The sequence below is a fragment of the Lepidochelys olivacea genome, assembly GCF_965140295.1.
Source record: "Lepidochelys olivacea isolate rLepOli2 genome assembly, chromosome: 23".
Lineage (NCBI taxonomy): Eukaryota > Metazoa > Chordata > Testudines > Cheloniidae > Lepidochelys > Lepidochelys olivacea.
In genome coordinates this window covers 8,210,775-8,232,436 of record NC_140433.1, presented here as the reverse complement: position 1 = coordinate 8,232,436, position 21,662 = coordinate 8,210,775, and the positions used below count along the sequence as shown (strand labels likewise).

The 21,662-nt window shown below is 46.7% G+C and overlaps 1 protein-coding gene across 1 annotated transcript in view; it reads left to right on the top strand.

The window, feature by feature from the left end:
- Positions 1 to 21,662, top strand: part of SSC5D (scavenger receptor cysteine rich family member with 5 domains) — an 81,493-nt gene that overhangs the window by 47,691 nt on the left and 12,140 nt on the right. Inside the window, exon 7 of the mRNA XM_084612704.1 lies at positions 15,990 to 16,319. Within this exon, the coding sequence (XP_084468830.1) occupies positions 15,990 to 16,319 (330 nt within the window). The remainder of the gene's footprint in view (positions 1 to 15,989; positions 16,320 to 21,662) is intronic.

The following is a 21,662-nucleotide window of genomic DNA, read 5'->3' as shown; positions in this document are numbered from 1 at the left end:
GGGTCCGTATCCTGCTGCTTACCTTTCTTCCCTGCATCAGGATCCTGAACTCAACCAACTCATGGTCACTGCCTCCCAGATTCCCATCCACTTTTGCTTCCCCCACTAATTCTACCCGGTTTGTGAGCAGCAGGTCAAGAAAAGCGCCCCCCCTAGTTGGCTCCTCTAGCACTTGCGCCAGGAAATTGTCCCCTACGCTTTCCAAAAACTTCCTGGATTGTCTATGCACTGCTGTATTGCTCTCCCAGCAGATATCAGGAAAATTAAAGTCATCCATGAGAATCAGGGCATGCAATCTAGTAGCTTCCGTGAGCTGCCGGAAGAAAGCCTCATCTACCTCATCCCCCTGGTCCGGTGGTCTATAGCAGACTCCCTCCACTACATCACTCTTGTTGCACACACTTCTAAACTTAATCCAGAGACACTCAGGTTTTTCTACAGTTTCGTACCGGAGCTCTGAGCAGTCATACTGCTCCCTTACATACAGTGCTACTCCCCCACCTTTTCTGCCCTGCCTGTCCTTCCTGAACAGTTTATAACCATCCATGACAGTACTCCAGTCATGTGAGTTATCCCACCAAGTCTCTGTTATTCCAATCACGTCATAGTTCCTTGACATCACCAGGACCTCCAGTTCTCCCTGCTTGTTTCCAAGGCTTTGTGCATTCGTATATAAGCACTTGAGATAACCTGTTGATCGCCCCTCATTCCCAGTATGAGGCAGGAGCCCTCCCCTCACAGAGATTCCTGCCTGTGCTTCCTCCCTGTATCCCGCTTTCCCACTTACCTCAGGGCTTTGGTCTCTTTCCCCCGGTGAACCTAGTTTAAAGCCCTCCTCACTAGGTTAGCCAGCCTGCTGGCAAAGATGCTCTTCCCTCTCTTCGTAAGATGGAGCCCATCTCTGCCCAGCACTCCTCCTTCATTGAGGACCATCCCATGGTCAAAGAATTCAAAGCCTTCTCTCCGACACCACCTGCGTAGCCATTCGTTGACTTCGACGATTCGACGGTCCCTACCCAGGCCTTTTCCTTCCACGGGAAGGATGGACGAGAACACCACTTGCGCCTCCAACTCCTTTATCCTTCTTCCCAGAGCCACGTAGTCCGCAGTGATCCGCTCAAGGTCATTCTTGGCAGTATCATTGGTGCCCTTGTGGAGAAGCAGGAAGGGGTAGCGATCCGAGGGCTTGATGAGTCTCGGCAGTCTCTCCGTCACATCGTGAATCCTAGCCCCTGGCAAGCAGCAGACTTCTCGGTTTTCCCGGTCAGGGCGGCAGATAGATGACTCAGACCCCCGGAGGAGAGAGTCCCCGACCACCACCACCCGCCTCCTTCTCTTGGGAGTGGTGATCGTGGAACCCCCAACCTCAGGACATCGCATCTCATGCCTTCCAACCAGCGGAGTCTCCTTCTGCTTTCTCGCCTCAGACATATCATCTGGTCCACTCTCCGCAACGGTACCTGTGGAGAGAACATGAAAGCGGTTAGTTACCTGTGTCTGTGTTACTGGAACCCGGACATTCCGCTTACCTCTTCTGGAGGTCACATGTTGCCACGCTTCTTCACTGGCCTCTTGGCTCCTCTGTGCAACCTGCTCTATATCTTTAGAGCTTTGTGCCCCTAGAAGGATATCCTGAGTTTTGTCCAGAAAATCCTCAGTTTCTCGTATGCAACGCAGGGTTGTTATCTGTTGCTCCAGACCTTCAATCTTCTCTTCCAATATGGAGACCAGCTTGCACTTTGTACAGACAAAGTCGCTTCTGTCCTGTGGAAGAAAGACAAACATGGCACATCCAGTGCAGGTCACAACAGCTGAACCCCCCCCTTCCATATCACCTTCCTACTATGAGCTTCCTCAGAGCAGTTTGCAAGACGTAAGCCTCACTGGGCTCACTCCAGGCGAACTCCCAGGCAAACTCCTGCTGTGAGCTGCTCTGCTGTCCCCCGCTGCTCAGCTGGTTCGCTGCTGCTCAGCTGGTTCGTGAAGCTCTGGCTATTTTTAAACAGCCAGGCTTCCCTGACACAAACAAACGGACACCCTAATGCCCACCCCCTGCAGGCTAGCAGCCAATCAGACACTCACTCAGGCTCTCACACTGCCCTCCCAGCAAACACACGCTCGGATACTTCCTCAGCAAGCAAACACACACACACTCGGATACTTACCAGTCCCAGGCAAACTCCTGCTGTGAGCTGCTCTGCTGTCCCCCGCTGCTCAGCTGGTTCGCCGCCGCTCAGCTGGTTCGGAAGCTCTGGCTATTTTTAAACAGCCAGGCTTCCCTGACACAAACAAACGGACACCCTAATGCCCGCCCCCATTAGTAGTCAGGAGCTGTTTAACTACAGGCTGAGCAAGTGCAGAATGGTGGTAGAATGTGCATTTGGACGTTTAAAGGCGCACTGGCGCAGTTTACTGACTCGGTTAGACCTCAGCGAAACCAATATTCCCACTGTTATTACTGCTTCTTGTGCACTCCACAATATCTGTGAGAGTAAGGGGGAGACGTTTATGGCAGGGTGGGAGGTTGAGGCAAATTGCCTGGCTGCTGGTTTTGCACAGCCAGACACCAGGGCGGTTAGAAGAGCACAGGAGGGCGCAGTGCGCATCAGAGAAGCTTTGAAAACCAGTTTCATGACTGGCCAGGCTACGGTGTGAAAGTTCTGTTTGTTTCTCCTTGATGAAACCCCCCACCCCTTGGTTCACTCTACTTCCCTGTAAGCTAACCACCTACCCCCACCACCCTTCGATCACCACTTGTAGAGGCAATAAAGTCATTGTTGCTTCACATTCATGCATTCTTTATTAAATCACACAAATAGGGGGATAACTACCAAGGTAGCCCAGGAGGGGTGGTGGAGGAGAGAAGCACCAGGAGGGATGGTGGAGGAGGGAAGGACAAGGCCACACAGCACTTTAAAAGTTTAAAACTTATTGAATGCCAGCCTTCTGTTGCTTGGGCAATCCTCTGGGGTGGAGTGGCTGGGTGGCCGGAGGCCCCCCCACCGCGTTCTTGGGCGTCTGGGTGAGGAGGCTATGGAACTTGGGGAGGAGGGCGGTTGGTTACACAGGGGCTGCAGTGGCAGTCTGTGCTCCAACTGCCTTTGCTGCAGCTCAACCATACACTGGAGCATACTGGTTTGGTCCTGCAGCAGCCTCAGCATTGAATCCTGCCTCCTCTCATCACGCTGCCACCACATTTGAGCTTCAGCCCTCTCTTCAGCCCGCCACTTACTCTCTTCAGCCCGCCACCTCCCCTCCCGGTCATTTTGTGCTTTCCTGCACTCTGACATGGTCTGCCTCCACGCATTCATCTGTGCTCTGTCAGTGTGGGAGGACAGCATGAGCTCAGAGAACATTTCATTGCGAGTGTGTTTTTTTCTCTTTCTAATCTTCACTAGTCTCTGGGAAGGAGAAGATCCTGTGATTATTGAAACACATGCACCTGGTGGAGAAAAAAAAAGGGACAGTGGTATTTAAAGAGACACATTTTATAGAACAATGGGTACACTCTTTCACGGTAAACCTTGCTGTTAACATTACATACATAGCACGTGCTTTTGTTCCAAGGTCGCATTTTGCCTCCTCCCACTGCATGGCTAACCCCTCCCCTCTCCCTGTGGCTAACAGCGGGGAACATTTCTGTTCAGCCACAGGCAAACAGCCCAGCAGGAATGGGCACCTCTGAGTGTCCCCTGAAGAAAAGCACTCTATTTCAACCAGGTGACCATGAATGATATCACTCTCCTGAGGATAACACAGAGAGATAAAGAACGGATGATGTTTGAACACCAGCAAACATACACTGCAATGCTTTGTTGTACAATGATTCCCGAGTACGTTCTACTGGCCTGGAGTGGTAAAGTGTCCTACCATGAAGGACGCAGTAAGGCTGCCCTCCCCAGAAACCTTTTGCAAAGGCTTTGGGAGTACATGCAGGAGAGCTGCGAATGCCAGGGCAAATTAATCATTACACATGCTTGCTTTTAAACCATGTATAGTATTTTAAAAGGTACACTCACCGAAGGTCCCTTCTCCAGGTCCAGGTCCATAAAAGCTCCAGGGTGAGAAACAGTTCCTGGCTGTCGGGAAAACCGGTTTCTCCGCTTGCTTGCTGTGAGCTATCTTCCTCATCCCCAAAACCTGCTTCCGTGTTGCCTCCATCTCCACTGAAGGAGTCAAACAACACAGCTGGGGTAGTGGTGGCTGAACCCCCTAAAATGGCATGCAGCTCATCATAGAAGCGGCATGTTTGGGGCTCTGACCCGGAGCGGCCGTTCGCCTCTGGTTTTCTGGTAGGCTTGCCTCAGCTCCTTAAGTTTCACGGGGCACTGGTTCGGGTCCCTGTTATGGCCTCTGTCCTTCATGCCCTGAGAGATTTTGACAAATGTTTTGGCATTTCGAAAACTGGAACGGAGTTCTGATAGCACGGATTCCTCTCCCCATACAGCGATCAGATCCCGTACCTCCCGTTCAGTCCATGCTGGAGCTCTTTTGCGATTCTGGGACTCCATCATGCTCACCTTTGCTGATGAGCTCTGCACAGTCACTTGCAGCTTGCCACGCTGGCCAAACAGGAAATTGAAATTAAAAAGTTAGTGGGCTTTTCCCGTCTACCTGGCCAGTGCATCTGAGTTGAGAGTGCTGTCCAGAGCAGTCACAATGGAGCACTCTGGGATAGCTCCCAGAGGCCAATACCATCTAATTGTGTCCACAGTACCCCAAATTTGACCCGGCAAGGCCGATTTAAGCGCTAATCCACTTGTCAGGCATGGAGTAAGGAAATCGATTTTAAGAGCCCTTTAAGTAAAAAAAAAAGGGCTTCATTGTGTGGACGGGTGCAGGTTTACTTCGATTTAACGCTGCTAAATTCGACCTAAACTCCTAGTGTAGACCAGGGCTTAGTCGGTACTGGTCCTGCTTTGAGCAGGGGGTTGGACTAGATGACCTCCTGAGGTCTCTTCCAACCCTAATCTTCTGTGATTCCATGATTCTGCTGCCCCCTGCCTCTCTATTGTGACCTCTGCAGGTTGCTCTCCTGAGTCTCCACCCAGCTCTCAGTAACTATCAGCTCTTATTGAGGAAATCTCAGTGCTGAAGCAGGCTGGGCAGAAACACTGTCTCACAGCAGGTGATTTCAGCTCTAGCAATCGCTTAAACCAAAAAGACTCCTAATGGAGCCTTAATTAGCTCTATCTTTGAAGAGTGGGGAGGGGCAGATTAAACCATGCCTAGACCTCTTACACACAGCCCACACATCATCTCCACCCCCTCTCACTCTTGATAGGGGTTTAGTGTCTGAGCCCTTTGGTTAGTGGGTTCAGCTGTGGGCAAGCTGAGCACATTTCTGCTGCCCTTTACTCAGAGAATCAGGACAACAACATTTCACTACCCCTGCATTCAATTACTACAGTGATTTTTAACCAAGCATCAGCCAACACAGCTATTTGTTGGATACCTAGGCAGGGTGGGTGTGTTAATGGAAATACTGTCTGGTCCTGAAGACTTTCCCCCTCCCCTGCTCATGACTAGCTGTCAAGGGAGAGCTCATTCCAACCTTGCTTACCACTAGCTTGTTCAGCCATCTGACTGTGCATCCTCAAGGTCCAGTCTTTTAACTGGGCTCTCCTCCACCATATGTGACTGTCTGTATTGCTGCCCGATAGGCACACTGAGAAGATCGGGCTATGTCAAATCTCTGCATTGTAGCTATTCCTCTGACCAGTCCAGTCAGGGAACTGTTAATTCTAGTCCAGGATCTGTGTCGCATGTTGGAAATAGGCAGATACAAGTTAGGGTTTCTGATATTCATCAGCAAGCCAGTCTCTGTATCCCAGAGTTGCCGCCCCTCTGTGAGGACACAGCTGTCAGCCCAGCTCTGCCATCACTCATCTGAGACTGGTCCTGGGCCGGCAGCACTAGACCCCACTGCAGCAATGGCTGCCACAAAACGATGTTGCCAAGTCAGTCGTGGCAAGTCAGGAGGAACCGCAGGGGCAGGTATTTGCTTCAGCTTTCACTGCGCTCCAGGCAGTTCTCAGGGGGATGGACTCCGGGCGACGTTTTCAGGGAGCTATGGCATCTCAGAAGTGGCTCAGGTCCGATTGGTGAATGGTTCGAGTCACTGCATTGGGAGAGTCGAGGTGTTTTATAAACAAGAAGTGGGGAACCGTGTTTGATGACAGCTGGAACTTACAGGATGCCTCAGTTGTGTGCAGGCAGCTGGGCTGTGGGACGGCGTTATCAGCCCCCGCCGGGGCTCATTTTGGGCAAGGAGCTGACCGTATCTGACTGGATGACGTCAACTGCACAGGGACAGAAGCTGCCCTCTCCGATTGCAGGGCTCGGCCTTGGGGAGACAATAACTGTCACCATGGAGAAGATGCTGGTGTCAAGTGCTCAGGTAACCCTCATCCATCACGTCACTGTCTGTGCTGCAGGGATCGGGCTGGGAAGCTTTCAGCACAGACCCAGCTCTCCTGTCTGAGTCAGCACTGACCCCAGTGCCCCAGCATGGTGCTAAGGGCCTGTACTGCAGGGACCCGGTTCGGGGTCACAGTAAGTGTTGCTCTTCCCATGGTGTCAGTGCTGACCCCATTTCCCCCGCACAAGTCTATGTGCCTGTACTGCAGGGAGCGGGATGGGGGCTCAGTAGGGGGCGCTCTCCCCTCAGTCAGTGCTGAGCCCCGTGCCCCAGCACAGCATTTAGGGCCTGCGCTGCAGGGAGCGGTACGTGCGCCTCTGTGAGAGACCCTCCCCGTCGCTGATCACTCTGATCCCCTGCCCCATTACAGTACAATGGGGGCCTCTGTAACCGTAGATCCTTTTTGTGGGATGTGGGGTCGAATGGAGCCTGCAGCCGCTCCGGAGCAGTAGAAACCTGGGATCCCTTTATGAAGTGTGGGGCTCCTTCCCCCGTCACTCCTGGTGAGTTCCATCTCAGCTAATTACCCTGAACCTGTTGTATCCCCCACTGCTGTTCTGGAGTCAGGGTTCTTCCTCACTCCCTCTCCTACACAGCCCATGAGTTTCTGTGCCTGGTCTCTCAGTTGCCCTGTCCCACTCCAGAGGTGGCTGCATGTCACTGGTGGCGAGTAAACCACTAACAGGCAGTTGCAGAGGCTGTTCAGAACTCTCCATGTGAGCCGCTACGTTCCCCAGGGCAGTGTTTTCCCCAGGAATTGAAATTAGGGGGGTATTTGAATTTACCAGGGAGGGGCAGGACCGATGAGGGGAGAGACCGTGAGGGTGAAGTTTCGCTGTATGGCACTATAGTAAAAACGGAAAAATGTTTCATGACTGTTAGATTTAACTCAACTCATCTTTTAAAATCTTCACACAAATTAAAGTTGGCTACTCAAGCCTTCTATGAAGCACTACATCTACATCCTTCTTGCTTTCTTGTTATAATTTTGCACAACTCTGTTAATGATCTTCTTAAATGCAATGCCTTCATCTTTGGTGGCTTCTCGTGTGTCTGGTACTTCCATTCCTTCAATTGATATGCTCATTGGTTCATTCACATGATCAGACAGAAGGCGACTTTTCAGAACACAAAATTTTATTCAGTGATGATGAAGAACACTCAGCTGTAGCTGTTGTGACTGGGAGTAGCAAGAGATGAATTCCTACTTCTTTCGTCCCAGGAAACAGAGCACAAAGATCAGGCTGAGCCACTAGTGATGAGAAAAAAGAAGTTGAAGTCAAATCTTCATTCATTTGTCGTACGATTTTCCACTCTGTGTTCAAATTCTCTATTCTGTCCTGAGCACATGGCAGCCCAATTGCTGGTAGTGCCTCACTCCACTCAACAGTCGGTGTTTTATAGGACAGGGATTTGTAAAAGCTACGTAGTGGTTGAGTAGAATCTAGAAGTCGCTGCTATAGATTTTTAAGAATCAAGTCTGTGTACTTTTTCAGTTGTCTTAACAAACACTTCTTGTCCTCTTCACTTAAGGGATTCAAGATAAATGCCTTCATTGTCAACTTCTGGACTGAAGTCTTTGCTTCTTCCAGTACTTTTTCCATGGATAGCTCTCTGATTGATCCAAATGTAGCTTCTGTTGCTGGACAAAGATCTACTACTGTTGTAGCAGATGCCTGGATGGCATTGTTTAATGACCCAAGTGGTTTCAACAGTAGACTTGCAAGAGAGAGAATGGCCATAGGCACTGACTCCATGGGTGCTCCGAGGCTGGGGAAAAATTGGTGGGTGCTCTACACCCACCGGCAGCCAAGCTCCCCTCCCCGCCTCCCCACCCCCTCTCACCTCACCTCCGCCTCTACCTGTTCCCCTGAGTGCGCCGTGTCACCGCTTCTCCGCCTACCTCCCAGCACTTGCCGCCGCAAAACAGCTGTTTCGTGGTCTAACAAGCTCCGGGAGGGAGGGGGAGGAGTGGGAACACGGCGCACTCGGGATGAGGCGGGGCTGGGGCGGGGATTTGGGGAAGAGGTTGGAATAGGGGCAGGGAGGGGTTGGAGTTGGGGCGGGGACAAACACTCACCAGCGCCAGCAGAAGTCAGTGCCTATGAGAATGGCAATAGTCTTCTCTGAACGTAGTAGCAAAAGTAATCCACAAGCCTCACTACTTTGATCCATCCCATCTTGATAGATACTTTCCAAAGCCAGTAACAATGGCTGGAGTAATTTTAAGACAACAGCCAAGGATCGCTCATGAAAAAGCCAGCGGGTTTTCCCAGGTTGGACTAATTTGAACTTCAGTCCCAGTGTAACTTCTATATTTTCCAAGATATTCAGTCTTTTTGGACTCTTGTTGAAAAAAGAATAGAATGAAGACATTAAATTTATAACTTTTTAAATGCCTTTTGAAGAGTCTGTAGCTCGTACTAGTGCTAGGTGGAGTAGATGGCCTCTGCAGTGTGTGTAGGAGAGATTAGGGTTGCACTTTTCTCTGAGCAAAGCTTGTACTCCACCATGTCTTCCAGGGAAGTTTGCAGCTCCATCAAATGCACAAGCAGCCATCTCTTTGGGGTCCAATTGACAAGCATTTAACTCTTCTAAAAGATATGGGTTGTCACAGATGCAGCGGATGTGTCTTCTATAAAACTTGAACATCTAGAAATGCCTCTACCGGCCTACCACTGACATCAAGATAATGTATACAGTGACTTAAAACTTGATGCCCATTTGCATCGGTGCATTCATCAGCCATGTATGCAAATATTTTGAATGTGGTGAGAGCGTTCTTCACTTTTTCAAATGTTGAGTCTTTCACTGTTGCACCGCATGCATTTAGCCAGTCAGTTGAGTTTCTTGCAGAAAGACAGTGAGCATTTGCTGGTCTTGTTCGGAACCAGTGTTCAACTTCAGGATGAACAAGTGACCATGCACTTAACATTGGCCTCCAGTTTGTAGCGTGTGGTATCTCTTGCTTAAATAGAAAGTAGGATTCCACAGCCATGTTTGTTCACATGAACTGTGTTGTGTCTCCAGCATTCTTAACAGCCTCATTAAGTACTTCTAAAATTGGCTTTGAAAGGGGGCTTATAAGGCCTTCTGCATGTTGATGCACTCCAGAGGCATGGTGTTTTGCAGCCTTTTCACGTAGTTTGTCAGCATTGGCTTTGCTGATCCATCTGACAAACCAAAGTCCTCCACTTTTACCAATTATAGCATTGGAAAGCTTTCCTTCTTCGTAAGCTTTTTTTGCAAGAGGTGCACCAGTAGCCATCTTTTGTAACTTAAATGGAAACACTTTGACTGACAAACATCAGGAACTGCCTTTAGGTTTCGGAGGCACTGTTTCTTCAGTAGGTAGCTGTATTTGTGCTTCGGGCTGGCTGGATGTAGATGCATCACTTGAACCTTCAGATGACACGTTGATATATTCTTGGTTCTTGATGTGTTCTTCACCTTGGTTAGTTTTTGAGGCCTTTGAGTGGAAAAATTGTTGTTTTTTTTTGTCTTTTCATTTTCACTTTGACCTGCAACATATAAGAGATATTCATAACTTAAATGTTTTGTTAGGGTAATGCAAATTTAACGTAAGGATAATGCAGATTACACCAAAACACATAACAGTTTTAGATTTCTAAAACAAAATATAACTTTTTTAAAAAATGTATTTAATTTAAATTACTTTTGAAAAGTAAGCGATCATGGGATAAGAGGGAAGTCCTCTCATGGATGAGTAACTGGTTAAAAGATGGTAAACAAAGGGTCTGAATAAGTTATCAGTTTTCAGAATGGAGAGAGATAAATATAGTGGTATCCCTGTGGGGTCATTGGTATGGGGACCATTACTGTTCAACATATTCATAAATGATCTGGAAAAATGGGTAAACAGTGAGGTGGCAAAATTTGCAGATGATACAAAACTATTCAAGATAGTTAAGTCCAAAGCAGACTGTGAAGAGTTAAAGGGATCTCACAAAACTGGGTGACTGGGCAACAAAATGGCAGATGAAATTCAGTGTTGATAAATGCAAAGTAATGCAGATTGGAAAACATAATCGCAACTATACGTACAAAATGATGGGGTCTAAATTAGTTGTTAACACTCAAGAAAGAGATGTTGGAGTCATTGTGGATGGTTCTCTGAAAATATCCACTCAATGTGCAGCGGCAGTCAAAAAAGCAAACAGAATGTTGGGAATCATTAATGACAGGTTTCAGAGTAACAGCCGTGTTAGTCTGTATTCGCAAAAAGAAAAGGAGTACTTGTGGCACCTTAGAGACTAACCAATTTATTTGAGCATAAGCTTTCGTGAGCTACTTTGCACAGTATGCATCCGATGAAGTGAGCTGTAGCTCACGAAAGCTTATGCTCAAATAAATTGGTTAGTCTCTAAAGTGCCACAACTACTCCTTTTCTTTTTGGGACTCATTAAGAAAGGGATAGATAATAAGACAGAAAATATCATATTGCCTCTATATAAATCCATGGTACGTGCACACCTTGAATACTGTGCAGAAGTGGTCACTCCATCCGAAAAAAGATATATTGGAATTGGAAAAGGTACAGAGATGGGCAACTAAAATGATTAGGGGTATGAAACAGGAGGAGAGATTAAAATGACTGGGAATTTTCAGCTTAGAAAAGAGATGACTAGGGAGGGATATGATAGAGGTCTATAAAATCTTGACTGGTATGAAGAAAGTGAATAAGGAAATGCTATTTAATCCTTCACATAACACAAGAACTAGCAGTCACCCAATGAAATTGATAGGCAATAGGTTTTAAAAAAACAAAAGGAAGTACTTCTTCACACAACATATAGTCAACCCATAGAGCTCTTTGCCAGGGGATGCCGTGAAGACCAAAACCAGGATTAAAAAAAGAACTAGAAAAATTCTTGGAGAATAGGCCCATCAGTGGCTATTAGCTAGGATGGGGAGGGATGCAACACTATACTCTGAGTGTCCCTAGCTTGTTTGCCAAAAGCTGGGAATGGGCAACAGGGGGTGGATCATTTGATGATTACCTATTCTGTTCATTCCCTCTCAAGCATCTGGCCTTGACCACTGTCGGAAGACAGGATATTGGGCTGCATGGACCATTAGTCTGATCCAGTGTGGCCATCCTTATGTAAAAATTAATTATAATAATAAAAATGTTTAGTACAGAAACTCCCCAACATAATGACCTCTCAAGATAGCAACAATGTCAGATAACAACCTTGGCAAATAATGCATTTTAAAAATCTTGGCCTACTAGGAAACATATTTATATAAGTTTCCATTCCCAGTCACAAATCTAGCATTCTGGAGCAAAGTCACTAAAATATAGTCCAACAAACGTTTATGTAACGTGCCCCTCACTTTTCCCTCCATCACACCTCACTTACCAGTGTTGTCCTTGGTCAGTGGAGACTCAGAGTTCAGAGGTGCTTTCACATGAGTTCACCTCCCAGGTAGGGGGCAAGAAGGCACCTTGCTTGTTCCTCCAGCTGCTCACTGTTCGCTCTGGCCACTGTTGTTGGTTGTACCATGTTCACTCCATCGCTCTGTTGCCAATGGACCTGTGCCATCACCTTCTGCTGCCACCAGCCTCTGTGACCTCTGTGAGTTGGTCTCTTGAGGTTCCACCCAGCTATCAGTGATTTCAGCTCAGATGGGGGAACCTCACAGCTAGTGCAGGCTGGGCCATCTCTTCCACAGAAACACTGTCCCACAGCAGGTCTAAGCACTTACACCTGATTGTCAGTGATTTCAGCTGCAGTGGTCACTTAACAAAACAAAAGACTCTCTATGGAGCCTAATCAGCTCTGTCTTTAAACAGTGGAGAGGGGCAGGTCAAATAGTACTTGTGACTCAGGCAGACCATCAAGCAAAACACCTGTCCCCACCCTCTCTCCTGATGCCCTCAATCAGCACAGGCTAGGTACAGTTCTACTGCCCTTTACTCAGACAATAAGAATAATTAATAACAAGATTAATAACAAGAATTTTAATTATAAGCTAGGGACGCATCAGTTAGAAGTAACGGAGGAGGAAAAGGACCTTGGAGTATTGGTTGATCATAGGATGACTATGAGCCGCCAATGTGATATGGCTGTGAAAAAAGTTAATGCGGTCTTGGGATGCATCAGGAGAGGTATTTCCAGTAGGGATAAGGAGGGTTTAGTACCATTATACAAGGCACTGGTGAGACCTCACCTGGAATACTGTGTGCAGTTCTGGTCTCCCATGTTTAAGAAGGATGAATTCAAACTGGAACAGGTACAGAGAAGGGCTACTAGGATGATCCGAGGAATGGAAAACTTGTCTTATGAAAGGAGACTCAAGGAGCTTGGCTTGTTTAGCCTAACTAAAAGAAGGTTGAGGGGAGATATGATTGCTCTCTATAAATATATCAGAGGGATAAATACCAGAGAGGGAGAGGAATTATTTAAGCTCAGTACCAATGTGGACACAAGAACAAATGGATATAAACTGGCCACTAGGAAATTTAGACTAGAAATTAGACAAAGGTATTTAACCGTTAGAGGAGTGAAGTTTTGCAATAGCCTTCCAAAGGAAGCAGTGGGGGCAAAAGATCTATCTGGCTTTAAGATTAAACTCAGTATGTTTATGGAGGAGATGGTATGATGGGATAACATGGTTTTAGTAATTAAATATTCATGGTAAATAGGCCCAATGGCCTGTGATGGCCTATTAGATGGGGTGAGATCTGAGTTACCAAGGAAAGAATTTTCTGTAGTATCTGGCTGATGAATCTTGCCCATATTTCATAGAATCATAGAATATCAGGGTTGGAAGGGACCTCAGGAGGTCATCTAGTCCAACCCCTGCTCAGCCAATCCCCAAGTTTTGTTCCGGATCCCATATGCTCAGGGTTTAGCTGATCGCCATATTTGGGGTCGGGAAGGAATTTTCCTCCAGGGCAGATTGGAAGAGGCCCTGGAGGTTTTTCGCCTTCCTCTGTAGCATGGGGCACGGGTCACTTGCTGGAGGATTCTCTGCTCCTTGAAGTCTTTAAACTACGATTTGAGGACTTCAATAGCACAGATATAGGTGTGAGGGTTTTTTTGTAGGAGTGGTGGGTGAAATTCTGTGGCCTGCGTTGTGCAGGAGGTCAGACTAGATGATCATAATGGTCACTTCTGACCTAAATATCTATGAATAACAACATGTCATTACCCCCGCATTCAAGTGATTTGTAACCCAATCCCAGCCAAAATCTATCACTTGGGCAACACAGCTCTATTTGCTGAATACCTAGGTAGATTAGGTGTGAATGTAAATGCAATCTGGTCCTGAAGCCTTTCCCCCCAGCCCCTAGCTCATCACTAGCTCTCAGGGAGAGCTCATTTTGACTTTGCTTACAAATCATAATTTGAAATTATTAGGTTGGCCATCATCACTGAAATGAATGCACTGACATTGTCATAAAAAACAACAGCTGTATAAGGAAGCTAGTCTATGTTCATACTTTTCACCTGGAGCTGCAGCTAGTGAGAGATGTCAAGAGTAACAAGAAGGGTTTCTTCAGGTATGTTGGCAACAAGAAGAAAGCCAAGGAAAGTGTGGGCCCCTTACTGAATGAGGGAGGCAACCTAGTGACAGAGGATGTGGAAAAAGCTAATGTACTCAATGCTTTTTTTGCCTCTGTCTTCACTAACAAGGTCAGCTCCCAGACTGCTGCGCTGGGCATCACAAAATGGGGAAGAGATGGCCAGCCCTCTGTGGAGATAGAGGTGGTTAGGGACTATTTAGAAAAGCTGGACGTGCACAAGTACATGGCGCCGGACGAGTTGCATCCGAGAGTGCTGAAGGAATTGGCGGCTGTGATTGCAGAGCCATTGGCCATTATCTTTGAAAACTCGTGGTGAACCGGGGAAGTCCCGGATGACTGGAAAAAGGCTAATGTAGTGCCAATCTTTAAAAAAGGGAAGAAGGAGGATCCTGGGAACTACAGGCCAGTCAGCCTCACCTCAGTCCCTGGAAAAATCATGGAACAGGTCCTCAAAGAATCAATCCTGATGCACTTGCATGAGAGGAAAGTGATCAGGAACAGCCAGCATGGATTCACCAAGGGAAAGTCATGCCTGACTAATCTAATCGCCTTTTATGATGAGATTACTGGTTCTGTGGATGAAGGGAAAGCAGTGGATGTATTGTTTCTTGACTTTAGCAAAGCTTTTGACATGGTCTCCCACAGTATTCTTGTCAGCAAGTTAAGGAAGTATGGGCTGGATGAATGCACTATAAGGTGGGTAGAAAGCTGGCTAGATTGTCGGCCTCAACGGGTAGTGATCAATGGCTCCATGTCTAGTTGGCAGCCGGTGTCAAGTGGAGTGCCCCAAGGGTCGGTCCTGGGGCCGGTTTTGTTCAATATCTTCATAAATGATCTGGAGGATGGTGTGGATTGCACTCTCAGCAAATTTGCGGATGATACTAAACTGGGAGGAGTGGTAGATACGCTGGAGGGGAGGGATAGGATACAGAAGGACCTAGACAAATTGGAGGATTGGGCCAAAAGAAATCTGATGAGGTTCAATAAGGATAAGTGCAGGGTCCTTCACTTAGGATGGAAGAATCCAATGCACCGCTACAGACTAGGGACCGAATGGCTAGGCAGCAGTTCTGCGGAAAAGGACCTAGGGGTGACAGTGGACGAGAAGCTGGATATGAGTCAGCAGTGTGCCCTTGTTGCCAAGAAGGCCAATGGCATTTTGGGATGTATAAGTAGGGGCATAGCGAGCAGATCGAGGGACATGATCGTTCCCCTTTATTAGACATTGGCGAGGCCTCATCTGGAGTACTGTGTCCAGTTTTGGGCCCCACACTACAAGAAGGATGTGGATAAATTGGAGAGAGTCCAGCGAAGGGCAACAAAAATGATTAGGGGTCTAGAACACATGACTTATGAGGAGAGGCTGAGGGAGCTGGGATTGTTTAGCCTGCAGAAGAGAAGAATGAGGGGGGATTTGATAGCTGCTTTCAACTACCTGAAAGGGGGTTCCAAAGAGGATGGCTCTAGACTGTTCTCAATGGTAGCAGATGACAGAACGAGGAGTAATGGTCTCAAGTTGCAGTGGGGGAGGTTTAGATTGGATATTAGGAAAAACTTTTTCACTAAGAGGGTGGTGAAACACTGGAATGCGTTACCTAGGGAGGTGGTAGAATCTCCTTCCTTAGAGGTTTTTAAGGTCAGGCTTGACAAAGCCCTGGCTGGGATGATTTAACTGGGAATTGGTCCTGCTTCGAGCAGGGGGTTGGACTAGATGACCTTCAGGGGTCCCTTCCAACCCTGATATTCTATGATTCTATGAAATCTGTTTTACTTTTTTCAGATAAAATATGTGTATCATACACTGTATATGCTTTTAAAGTGTGTATTAATGTTTCAATTTCAATTCAAATTTCCAAACAATTACGAAATTGGCAACACTGCATGTAACTAGTTCACAAAACTGGGGGAGAAGCGGGGGCACGTGTTGGGAAATTCATGGGGGGTGTAGGGAAATCCTTAGGGATCAGATGCACAGGAACCTCCCTGAATGTTTATTCCTTGGGACATTTGCAGACTCTGCCATTCCTGAGCAGACTCCGCTCCGACTGGTGAATGGTCCAAGTAACTGCTCTGGGAGAGTCGAGGTGTTTCACAACCAGCTATGGGGAACCGTGTGTGATGACACCTGGGATTTAACTGAGGCCAGAGTCGTGTGCAGGCAGCTGGGCTGTGGGACGGCGTTATCAGCCCCTGGAAGAGCTCAGTTTGGGCGAGGCTCTGACCGTATCTGGCTGGATGACGTTCACTGCACAGGGACAGAAGCTGCCCTCTCTGATTGCAGGTCTCGGCCTTGGGGAGACAACAACTGTCACCATGGAGAAGATGCCGGTGCTGTGTGCTCAGGTAACTCTCATCCATAGGGGTTGCTCACCCCTGGCAGTCACTACTAACCTGAATGACGCAGTGCAGCGGTGTGCAGAGTTCTGCAGGGACTGGAGGGGGCGCTCTTCCCTCGCAGTCAGTGCTGAGCCCAGTGCCCCAGCACAGCACTTAGGGCCTGCGCTGCAGGGAGCGGTACGTGTGCCTCAGTGAGAGACCCTCCCCGTCGCTGATCGCTCTGATCCCCTGCCCCATTACAGCACAATGGGGTGCTGGGTAACTGTAGATCCCATTTGTGGGATTTGGGGTCGAATGGAGCCTCCAGCCACTCAGGGCCAGTAGAAACACTGGGTCCATTTATGAAGTGTGGGGTTTCTGACAGTGGCCAAGGCCAGGTGCTTCAGAGGGAATGAACAGAACAGGCAATCATCAGCTGATCCATCCCCTGTTGCCCATTCCCAGCTTCTGGCAAAGAGGCTAGGGACACTCCGAGCATGGTGTTGCATCCCTCCCCATCCTGGCTAATAGCCACGGATGGAACTATTCTCCAGGAATTTCTCGAGTTCTTTTTTTAATCCTGGCAAATAATGCATTTTAAAAATCTTGGCCTACTAGGAAACATATTTATATAAGTTTCCATTCCCAGTCACAAACATTCCACTATTCTATCAGGAGGATGTTAAAATAGAAGCTATGTAAGTTAGGTAGTTTAAAATCAGCAAGTCCAGGTAATTTGCATCCAAGGATTTTAAAACAGCCGAGGAAGGAGCATGCTGGACCATTAATATTTATTTTCAATAAGTCTTTGAGAGCTAGGAAAGCTCCAGCAGCCTGGAAGAAAGCTAATGTTATTCCATTTTTTTAAAAGGGTAAAAGGGATAACTCAGCTAATTACAGGCCTGTCAGCCTGACATCAATCCCAGGCAAGACAATGGAGGGACTGATATGGGAGTAGAACAATAAAGAATTAAAGGAGGGTAATGTAATTGATGGAAATGAACGTGGGTTTAATGGAAAATAGATCTTGTCAAACTAACTTGATATCTTTTTTTGATGAGATTACCAGTTTGGTTGATAAAGGTAATAGTGTGGATGAAATAGACTTAGACTTCTGTAAGGTACCGCAAAACATTTTGATTGAAAAGCTAGAACAGTATAAAATTAACATGGCAGGGAGTGGTTCTTCGGTCTATGTTATTTAACATTTTTATCAATGACTTGGAAAAAATATAAAATCATAGGTGTTAAAGTTTGCAGATGATACAAAAATTGGGGGAGGACAGGTCACTGATTCAGAGTGATCTGGATAACATGGTAAGCTAGGTGCAAGCAAACAATATGCATTTTGACATGGCTAAATGTAAATATCTACATCTAGCAACAAAGAATGCAGATCATGTTTACATGGTGGGGGATTATATCCTGAGAAACAGTGGATCAGAAACAGATTTCCAGGTTGTGGTGGACAATCAGCTGGACATGAGCTCTCACGGAGACTCTGTGGTCAAAAGGGCTATGCAATCCTGGGATGTATTTAGAGAGGATATTTTGCCTATATTTGGCACTGCTGTGGCCATTGCAGGAATACTGTATTCAGTTCTGGTGCCCACAATCCAGGAAGGATGTTGATAAATTGGAGAGGGTTGTAGAAGAGCCATAAGAATGATTAAAGGATAAGAAAACCTGCCTTACAGTAATTGGCTCAAGGAGCTCAGTCTATTAACAAAGAAGGGTAAGAGGTGACTTGATCACAGTCCACAAAAATCAACCCAGGGAACAAATATTTAATAATGGGCTCTTCAGTCTAGCAGAGAAAGGTAGAACAAGATCCAATGGCTGGAAGCTGAAGCTAGACAAATTCAGAGTGGAAATGAAGCATACATTTAGAATAATGAGGGTAATTAACTACTGACAATTTACCACGGGTTGTGGTGGATTCTCCATCACTGGCAATTGTTGAGTCAAGAATGGATGTTTCTGTAAAAGCTCTGCTCTAGGAATTATTTAGGGAGAAGTTCTCTGCCCTGTACTGGAGATCAGACTAGATGATCACAAAGGTACGTTCTAGCCTTGGAGTCAATGAACCTATGATCCCCTGCCCTGCTATGGCACAATGGGGCACTGTGTAATCACAGGCCTCACTGGCTGGATATGGTGTCAAATTGAGCCTGTAGCCAATTACATGGACTAGAAACGAGGGTCACTTTGTCCAGAGTAGGTCTGGTATCGCCCATTGTTGTGGCCAATTTGCATCTTAGCTAATTAATCCCGAATGTTCTCCGGGAGCTATGATTGGGCTTAGGCTGCTTCCTCACTTCGTGTTTTAAACAGCTGGGCCATATTTCCCTGTCCTATTTCTCAGCTGCCTGGCCCTACCCAAGAGGTGGCTTCATTTCAGTGGTGAGGAGAGATCCTGTTCTCCCATTCTCATGCAGTCTCGGTGGGTGGAGCCTGTTCAGACTAACAGAGTTTAAGGCTGGAAGGGAGCGTTTTGAGCACTGAGTCAGGCCATCGGCAAAACATGGTGAGAGAATCTCTCAAGCCAAGGGCACAACTCAACCTATCCTGAAGGATGATCCCTCACTTTCACAGACCTTGGGAGACAGGCCAGTCCTCGCTTACAAACAGCCCCCCAACCTGAAGCAAATACTCACCAGCAGCTATACACCACACAACAAAAACACTAACCCAGGAATCAATCCCTGCAACAAACCCTGTTGCCAACTCTGTCTGCATAGTTATTCAAGGGACACCATCATAGGGCCTAACCACATCAGCCATACCATCAGGGGCTCGTTCACCTGCACATCTACCAATGTGATATATGCCATCATGTACCAGCAATGCCCCTCTGCGAAGTACATTGGCCAGACCAGACAGTCTCTATGCAAAAGACTAAATGGGCACAAATCAGACATCAAAAATTGTAACATTCAAAAACCAGTAGAACACTTCAATCTCCTGGACACTCAATAACAGATTAAAAGTGGCAATTTTTCAACAAAAAAACTTCAAAAACAAACTCCAACGAGAAATTGAAGAACTGGAATTAATTTGCAAACTGGATACCATCAAATTAGGCCTGAATAAAAACTGGGAGTGGATGGGTCACTACAAAAAGTAATTTTCCCTCTGCTGATACTCACACCTTCTTGTCAGCTGTTGGAAATGGGCCACCTTGTTTACATTGGCCTTGTTAGCACTACAAAAGTAATTTTCCCTCCCTTGGTATTCGCCCCTTCTTGTCAACTGTTGAGACTAGGCCACTTCCACCTTAATTGAATTGGCTTGTTAGAACTGACCCCCACTTGGTAAGGCAACTCCCATCTTTTCATGTGCTAGAATATATATTCTGCTTACTGTATTTTTCACTTCAGGCATCTGATGAAATGGGTTTTAGCCCATGAAAGCTTATGCCCAGATAAATTCATTAGTCTCTAAGGTGCCACAAGGACTCCTTGTTGTTTTCACAGATACAGACTAACACAGCTACTGCTCTGAAACTTTTGAGTTACCACAGATTTTTAAGAAAGACGCCCAGTCTTCTTCTTCCTGTATAGACTTAAAGTGCCAGAGGATCTTACATGTCTCTAGATACATTGTTCCAGTAATTAATTAAACTCACTGGTATCAATGCCCTGATATTTCTGAATATATCTAGCGTCAGTCACTGGATCTCATTCTGTTTTTGTCTGCTGGATTCGAGAGCCCTCTGTGCCTAAAATCTCATCCCCCGAAAGGTACTGAGAGAGTGTAATCAAGTCACCTCTTAACTTTCTCTTGATTAAACTAAATAGACAGAGTGTCTTATGTTTTTCATTGTGATGCAGGTTTTCCAGACCTCAGACCCTACTTGGTACTCTTTTCTGAACTGTTTCCAGTTGGTCACCATCCCATTTAAAGAGTGGACAGCAGAGCTGGATACAATATCCAGTAACGGTCTCACTAATGCTGTGTACGGAGGTGATACCACTTTCCTGATCGTACTCAACATCATTCTCCAATTTATACATCCTGGGATTGCGGTGGCCCTCCTAGCTACAGCACCGAGCAGAGAGCTCATGTTCAGTTGGTTTCTACCATGACCACTACATTCTTTGCGGAGTCATTCCTTTCCACATTACAGCCCCCTGTACTGTACATGTGACCTACATTCTTTGGCCTATATCCCAAAAGGGAGCCTTGAAGACATGGGCCTTTGTTCCTAGGTGTGTGACCTCACACTTGTCTGTACTTAAATACATGCTGTTCAAATGAGTTCATCTTACAAAGTGACCCAGTTTGCTGTGTAGAAAGGACCTGGCCTCATCATTATTTACCGCTCCACTAGTCTGTGTGTCTCTTGCAGACTTTACCAACAATGAATTGATATGCTCTTCTAGATCACTGATAAAGATATTGAATAGCACTGGATCGAGACCACCTCCCTGTGAGACCCCCACCAGAAACACCCCCTGTGGGATGACAATTCCCCATTTACAATTATTTTTGAGAGCCACTTTTTAATCCATTTGATCTGGGCTATGTTGGTTCTGCATAGTGTTAATGTTTCTTATCAGAATGTCAGACTCCTTACAGAATTTAAGTATGTGCAGCCTTCTGGCAGGTGGAGCCGGCAGCAAGGGTCAGGGTCCATACAAAACAGAAGAAACAAAACAAAGCAAAACAGAACCGGCTCAAGCCCCCACCCACTGATCTGGGAAAATTAAACACCACCTCGGGCGCCTCGCAAAGGCGATAGTATGATGATAGTTACTCCTTTTTGATCGGAGCAGTTAGCTAATTTTCAGGATCAAGTGGGTTGTTTCTGATAGAAGGGGAGATTGAAGATGCTGTAGCTAAGCGGGCAAACGTGATCCTGCGATGTGTAAGTGGAGGAATATCAAGTAAGAGGAGGGAGACAGTTATTAACATTGCTGGATTTCTGCAACGCAGTCCTGGTTATGTACAAAGCATGTACAAAGTCCCGTCTCGCTGAACACAGCAGAAAATCAAACAAAGGGGGAGAGTTTCGTTGCTCACAGTTCAAAGTCTCTCTCAGCTCACCCTGACCCATAGCTCTTAGCATGTTTCAGAAGGTCACATGATCAGCGATTCTCTGGCTGTGTCTGGGCTTCTTTGTGCCTTTTCTGCGTCATTCTCTGTAACTTAAGACTCAGATAAAGATCCAGCATCAGCCCCATCTGTTGGTATTGGTGCTGTCTGCACTGATCACTAGAGCTTTCCCCTCCCCACTGCCAGTTAAATGAGAATTTAAAACAATAACTCCTAGGAACCCAGGTACTCTGCCATCCACACAGGTTTCCTTGTCAGTCTGCCTGCTCGAGTCCTGTATTCGCTCATGGAGATATCAGTCATAGCTGGACC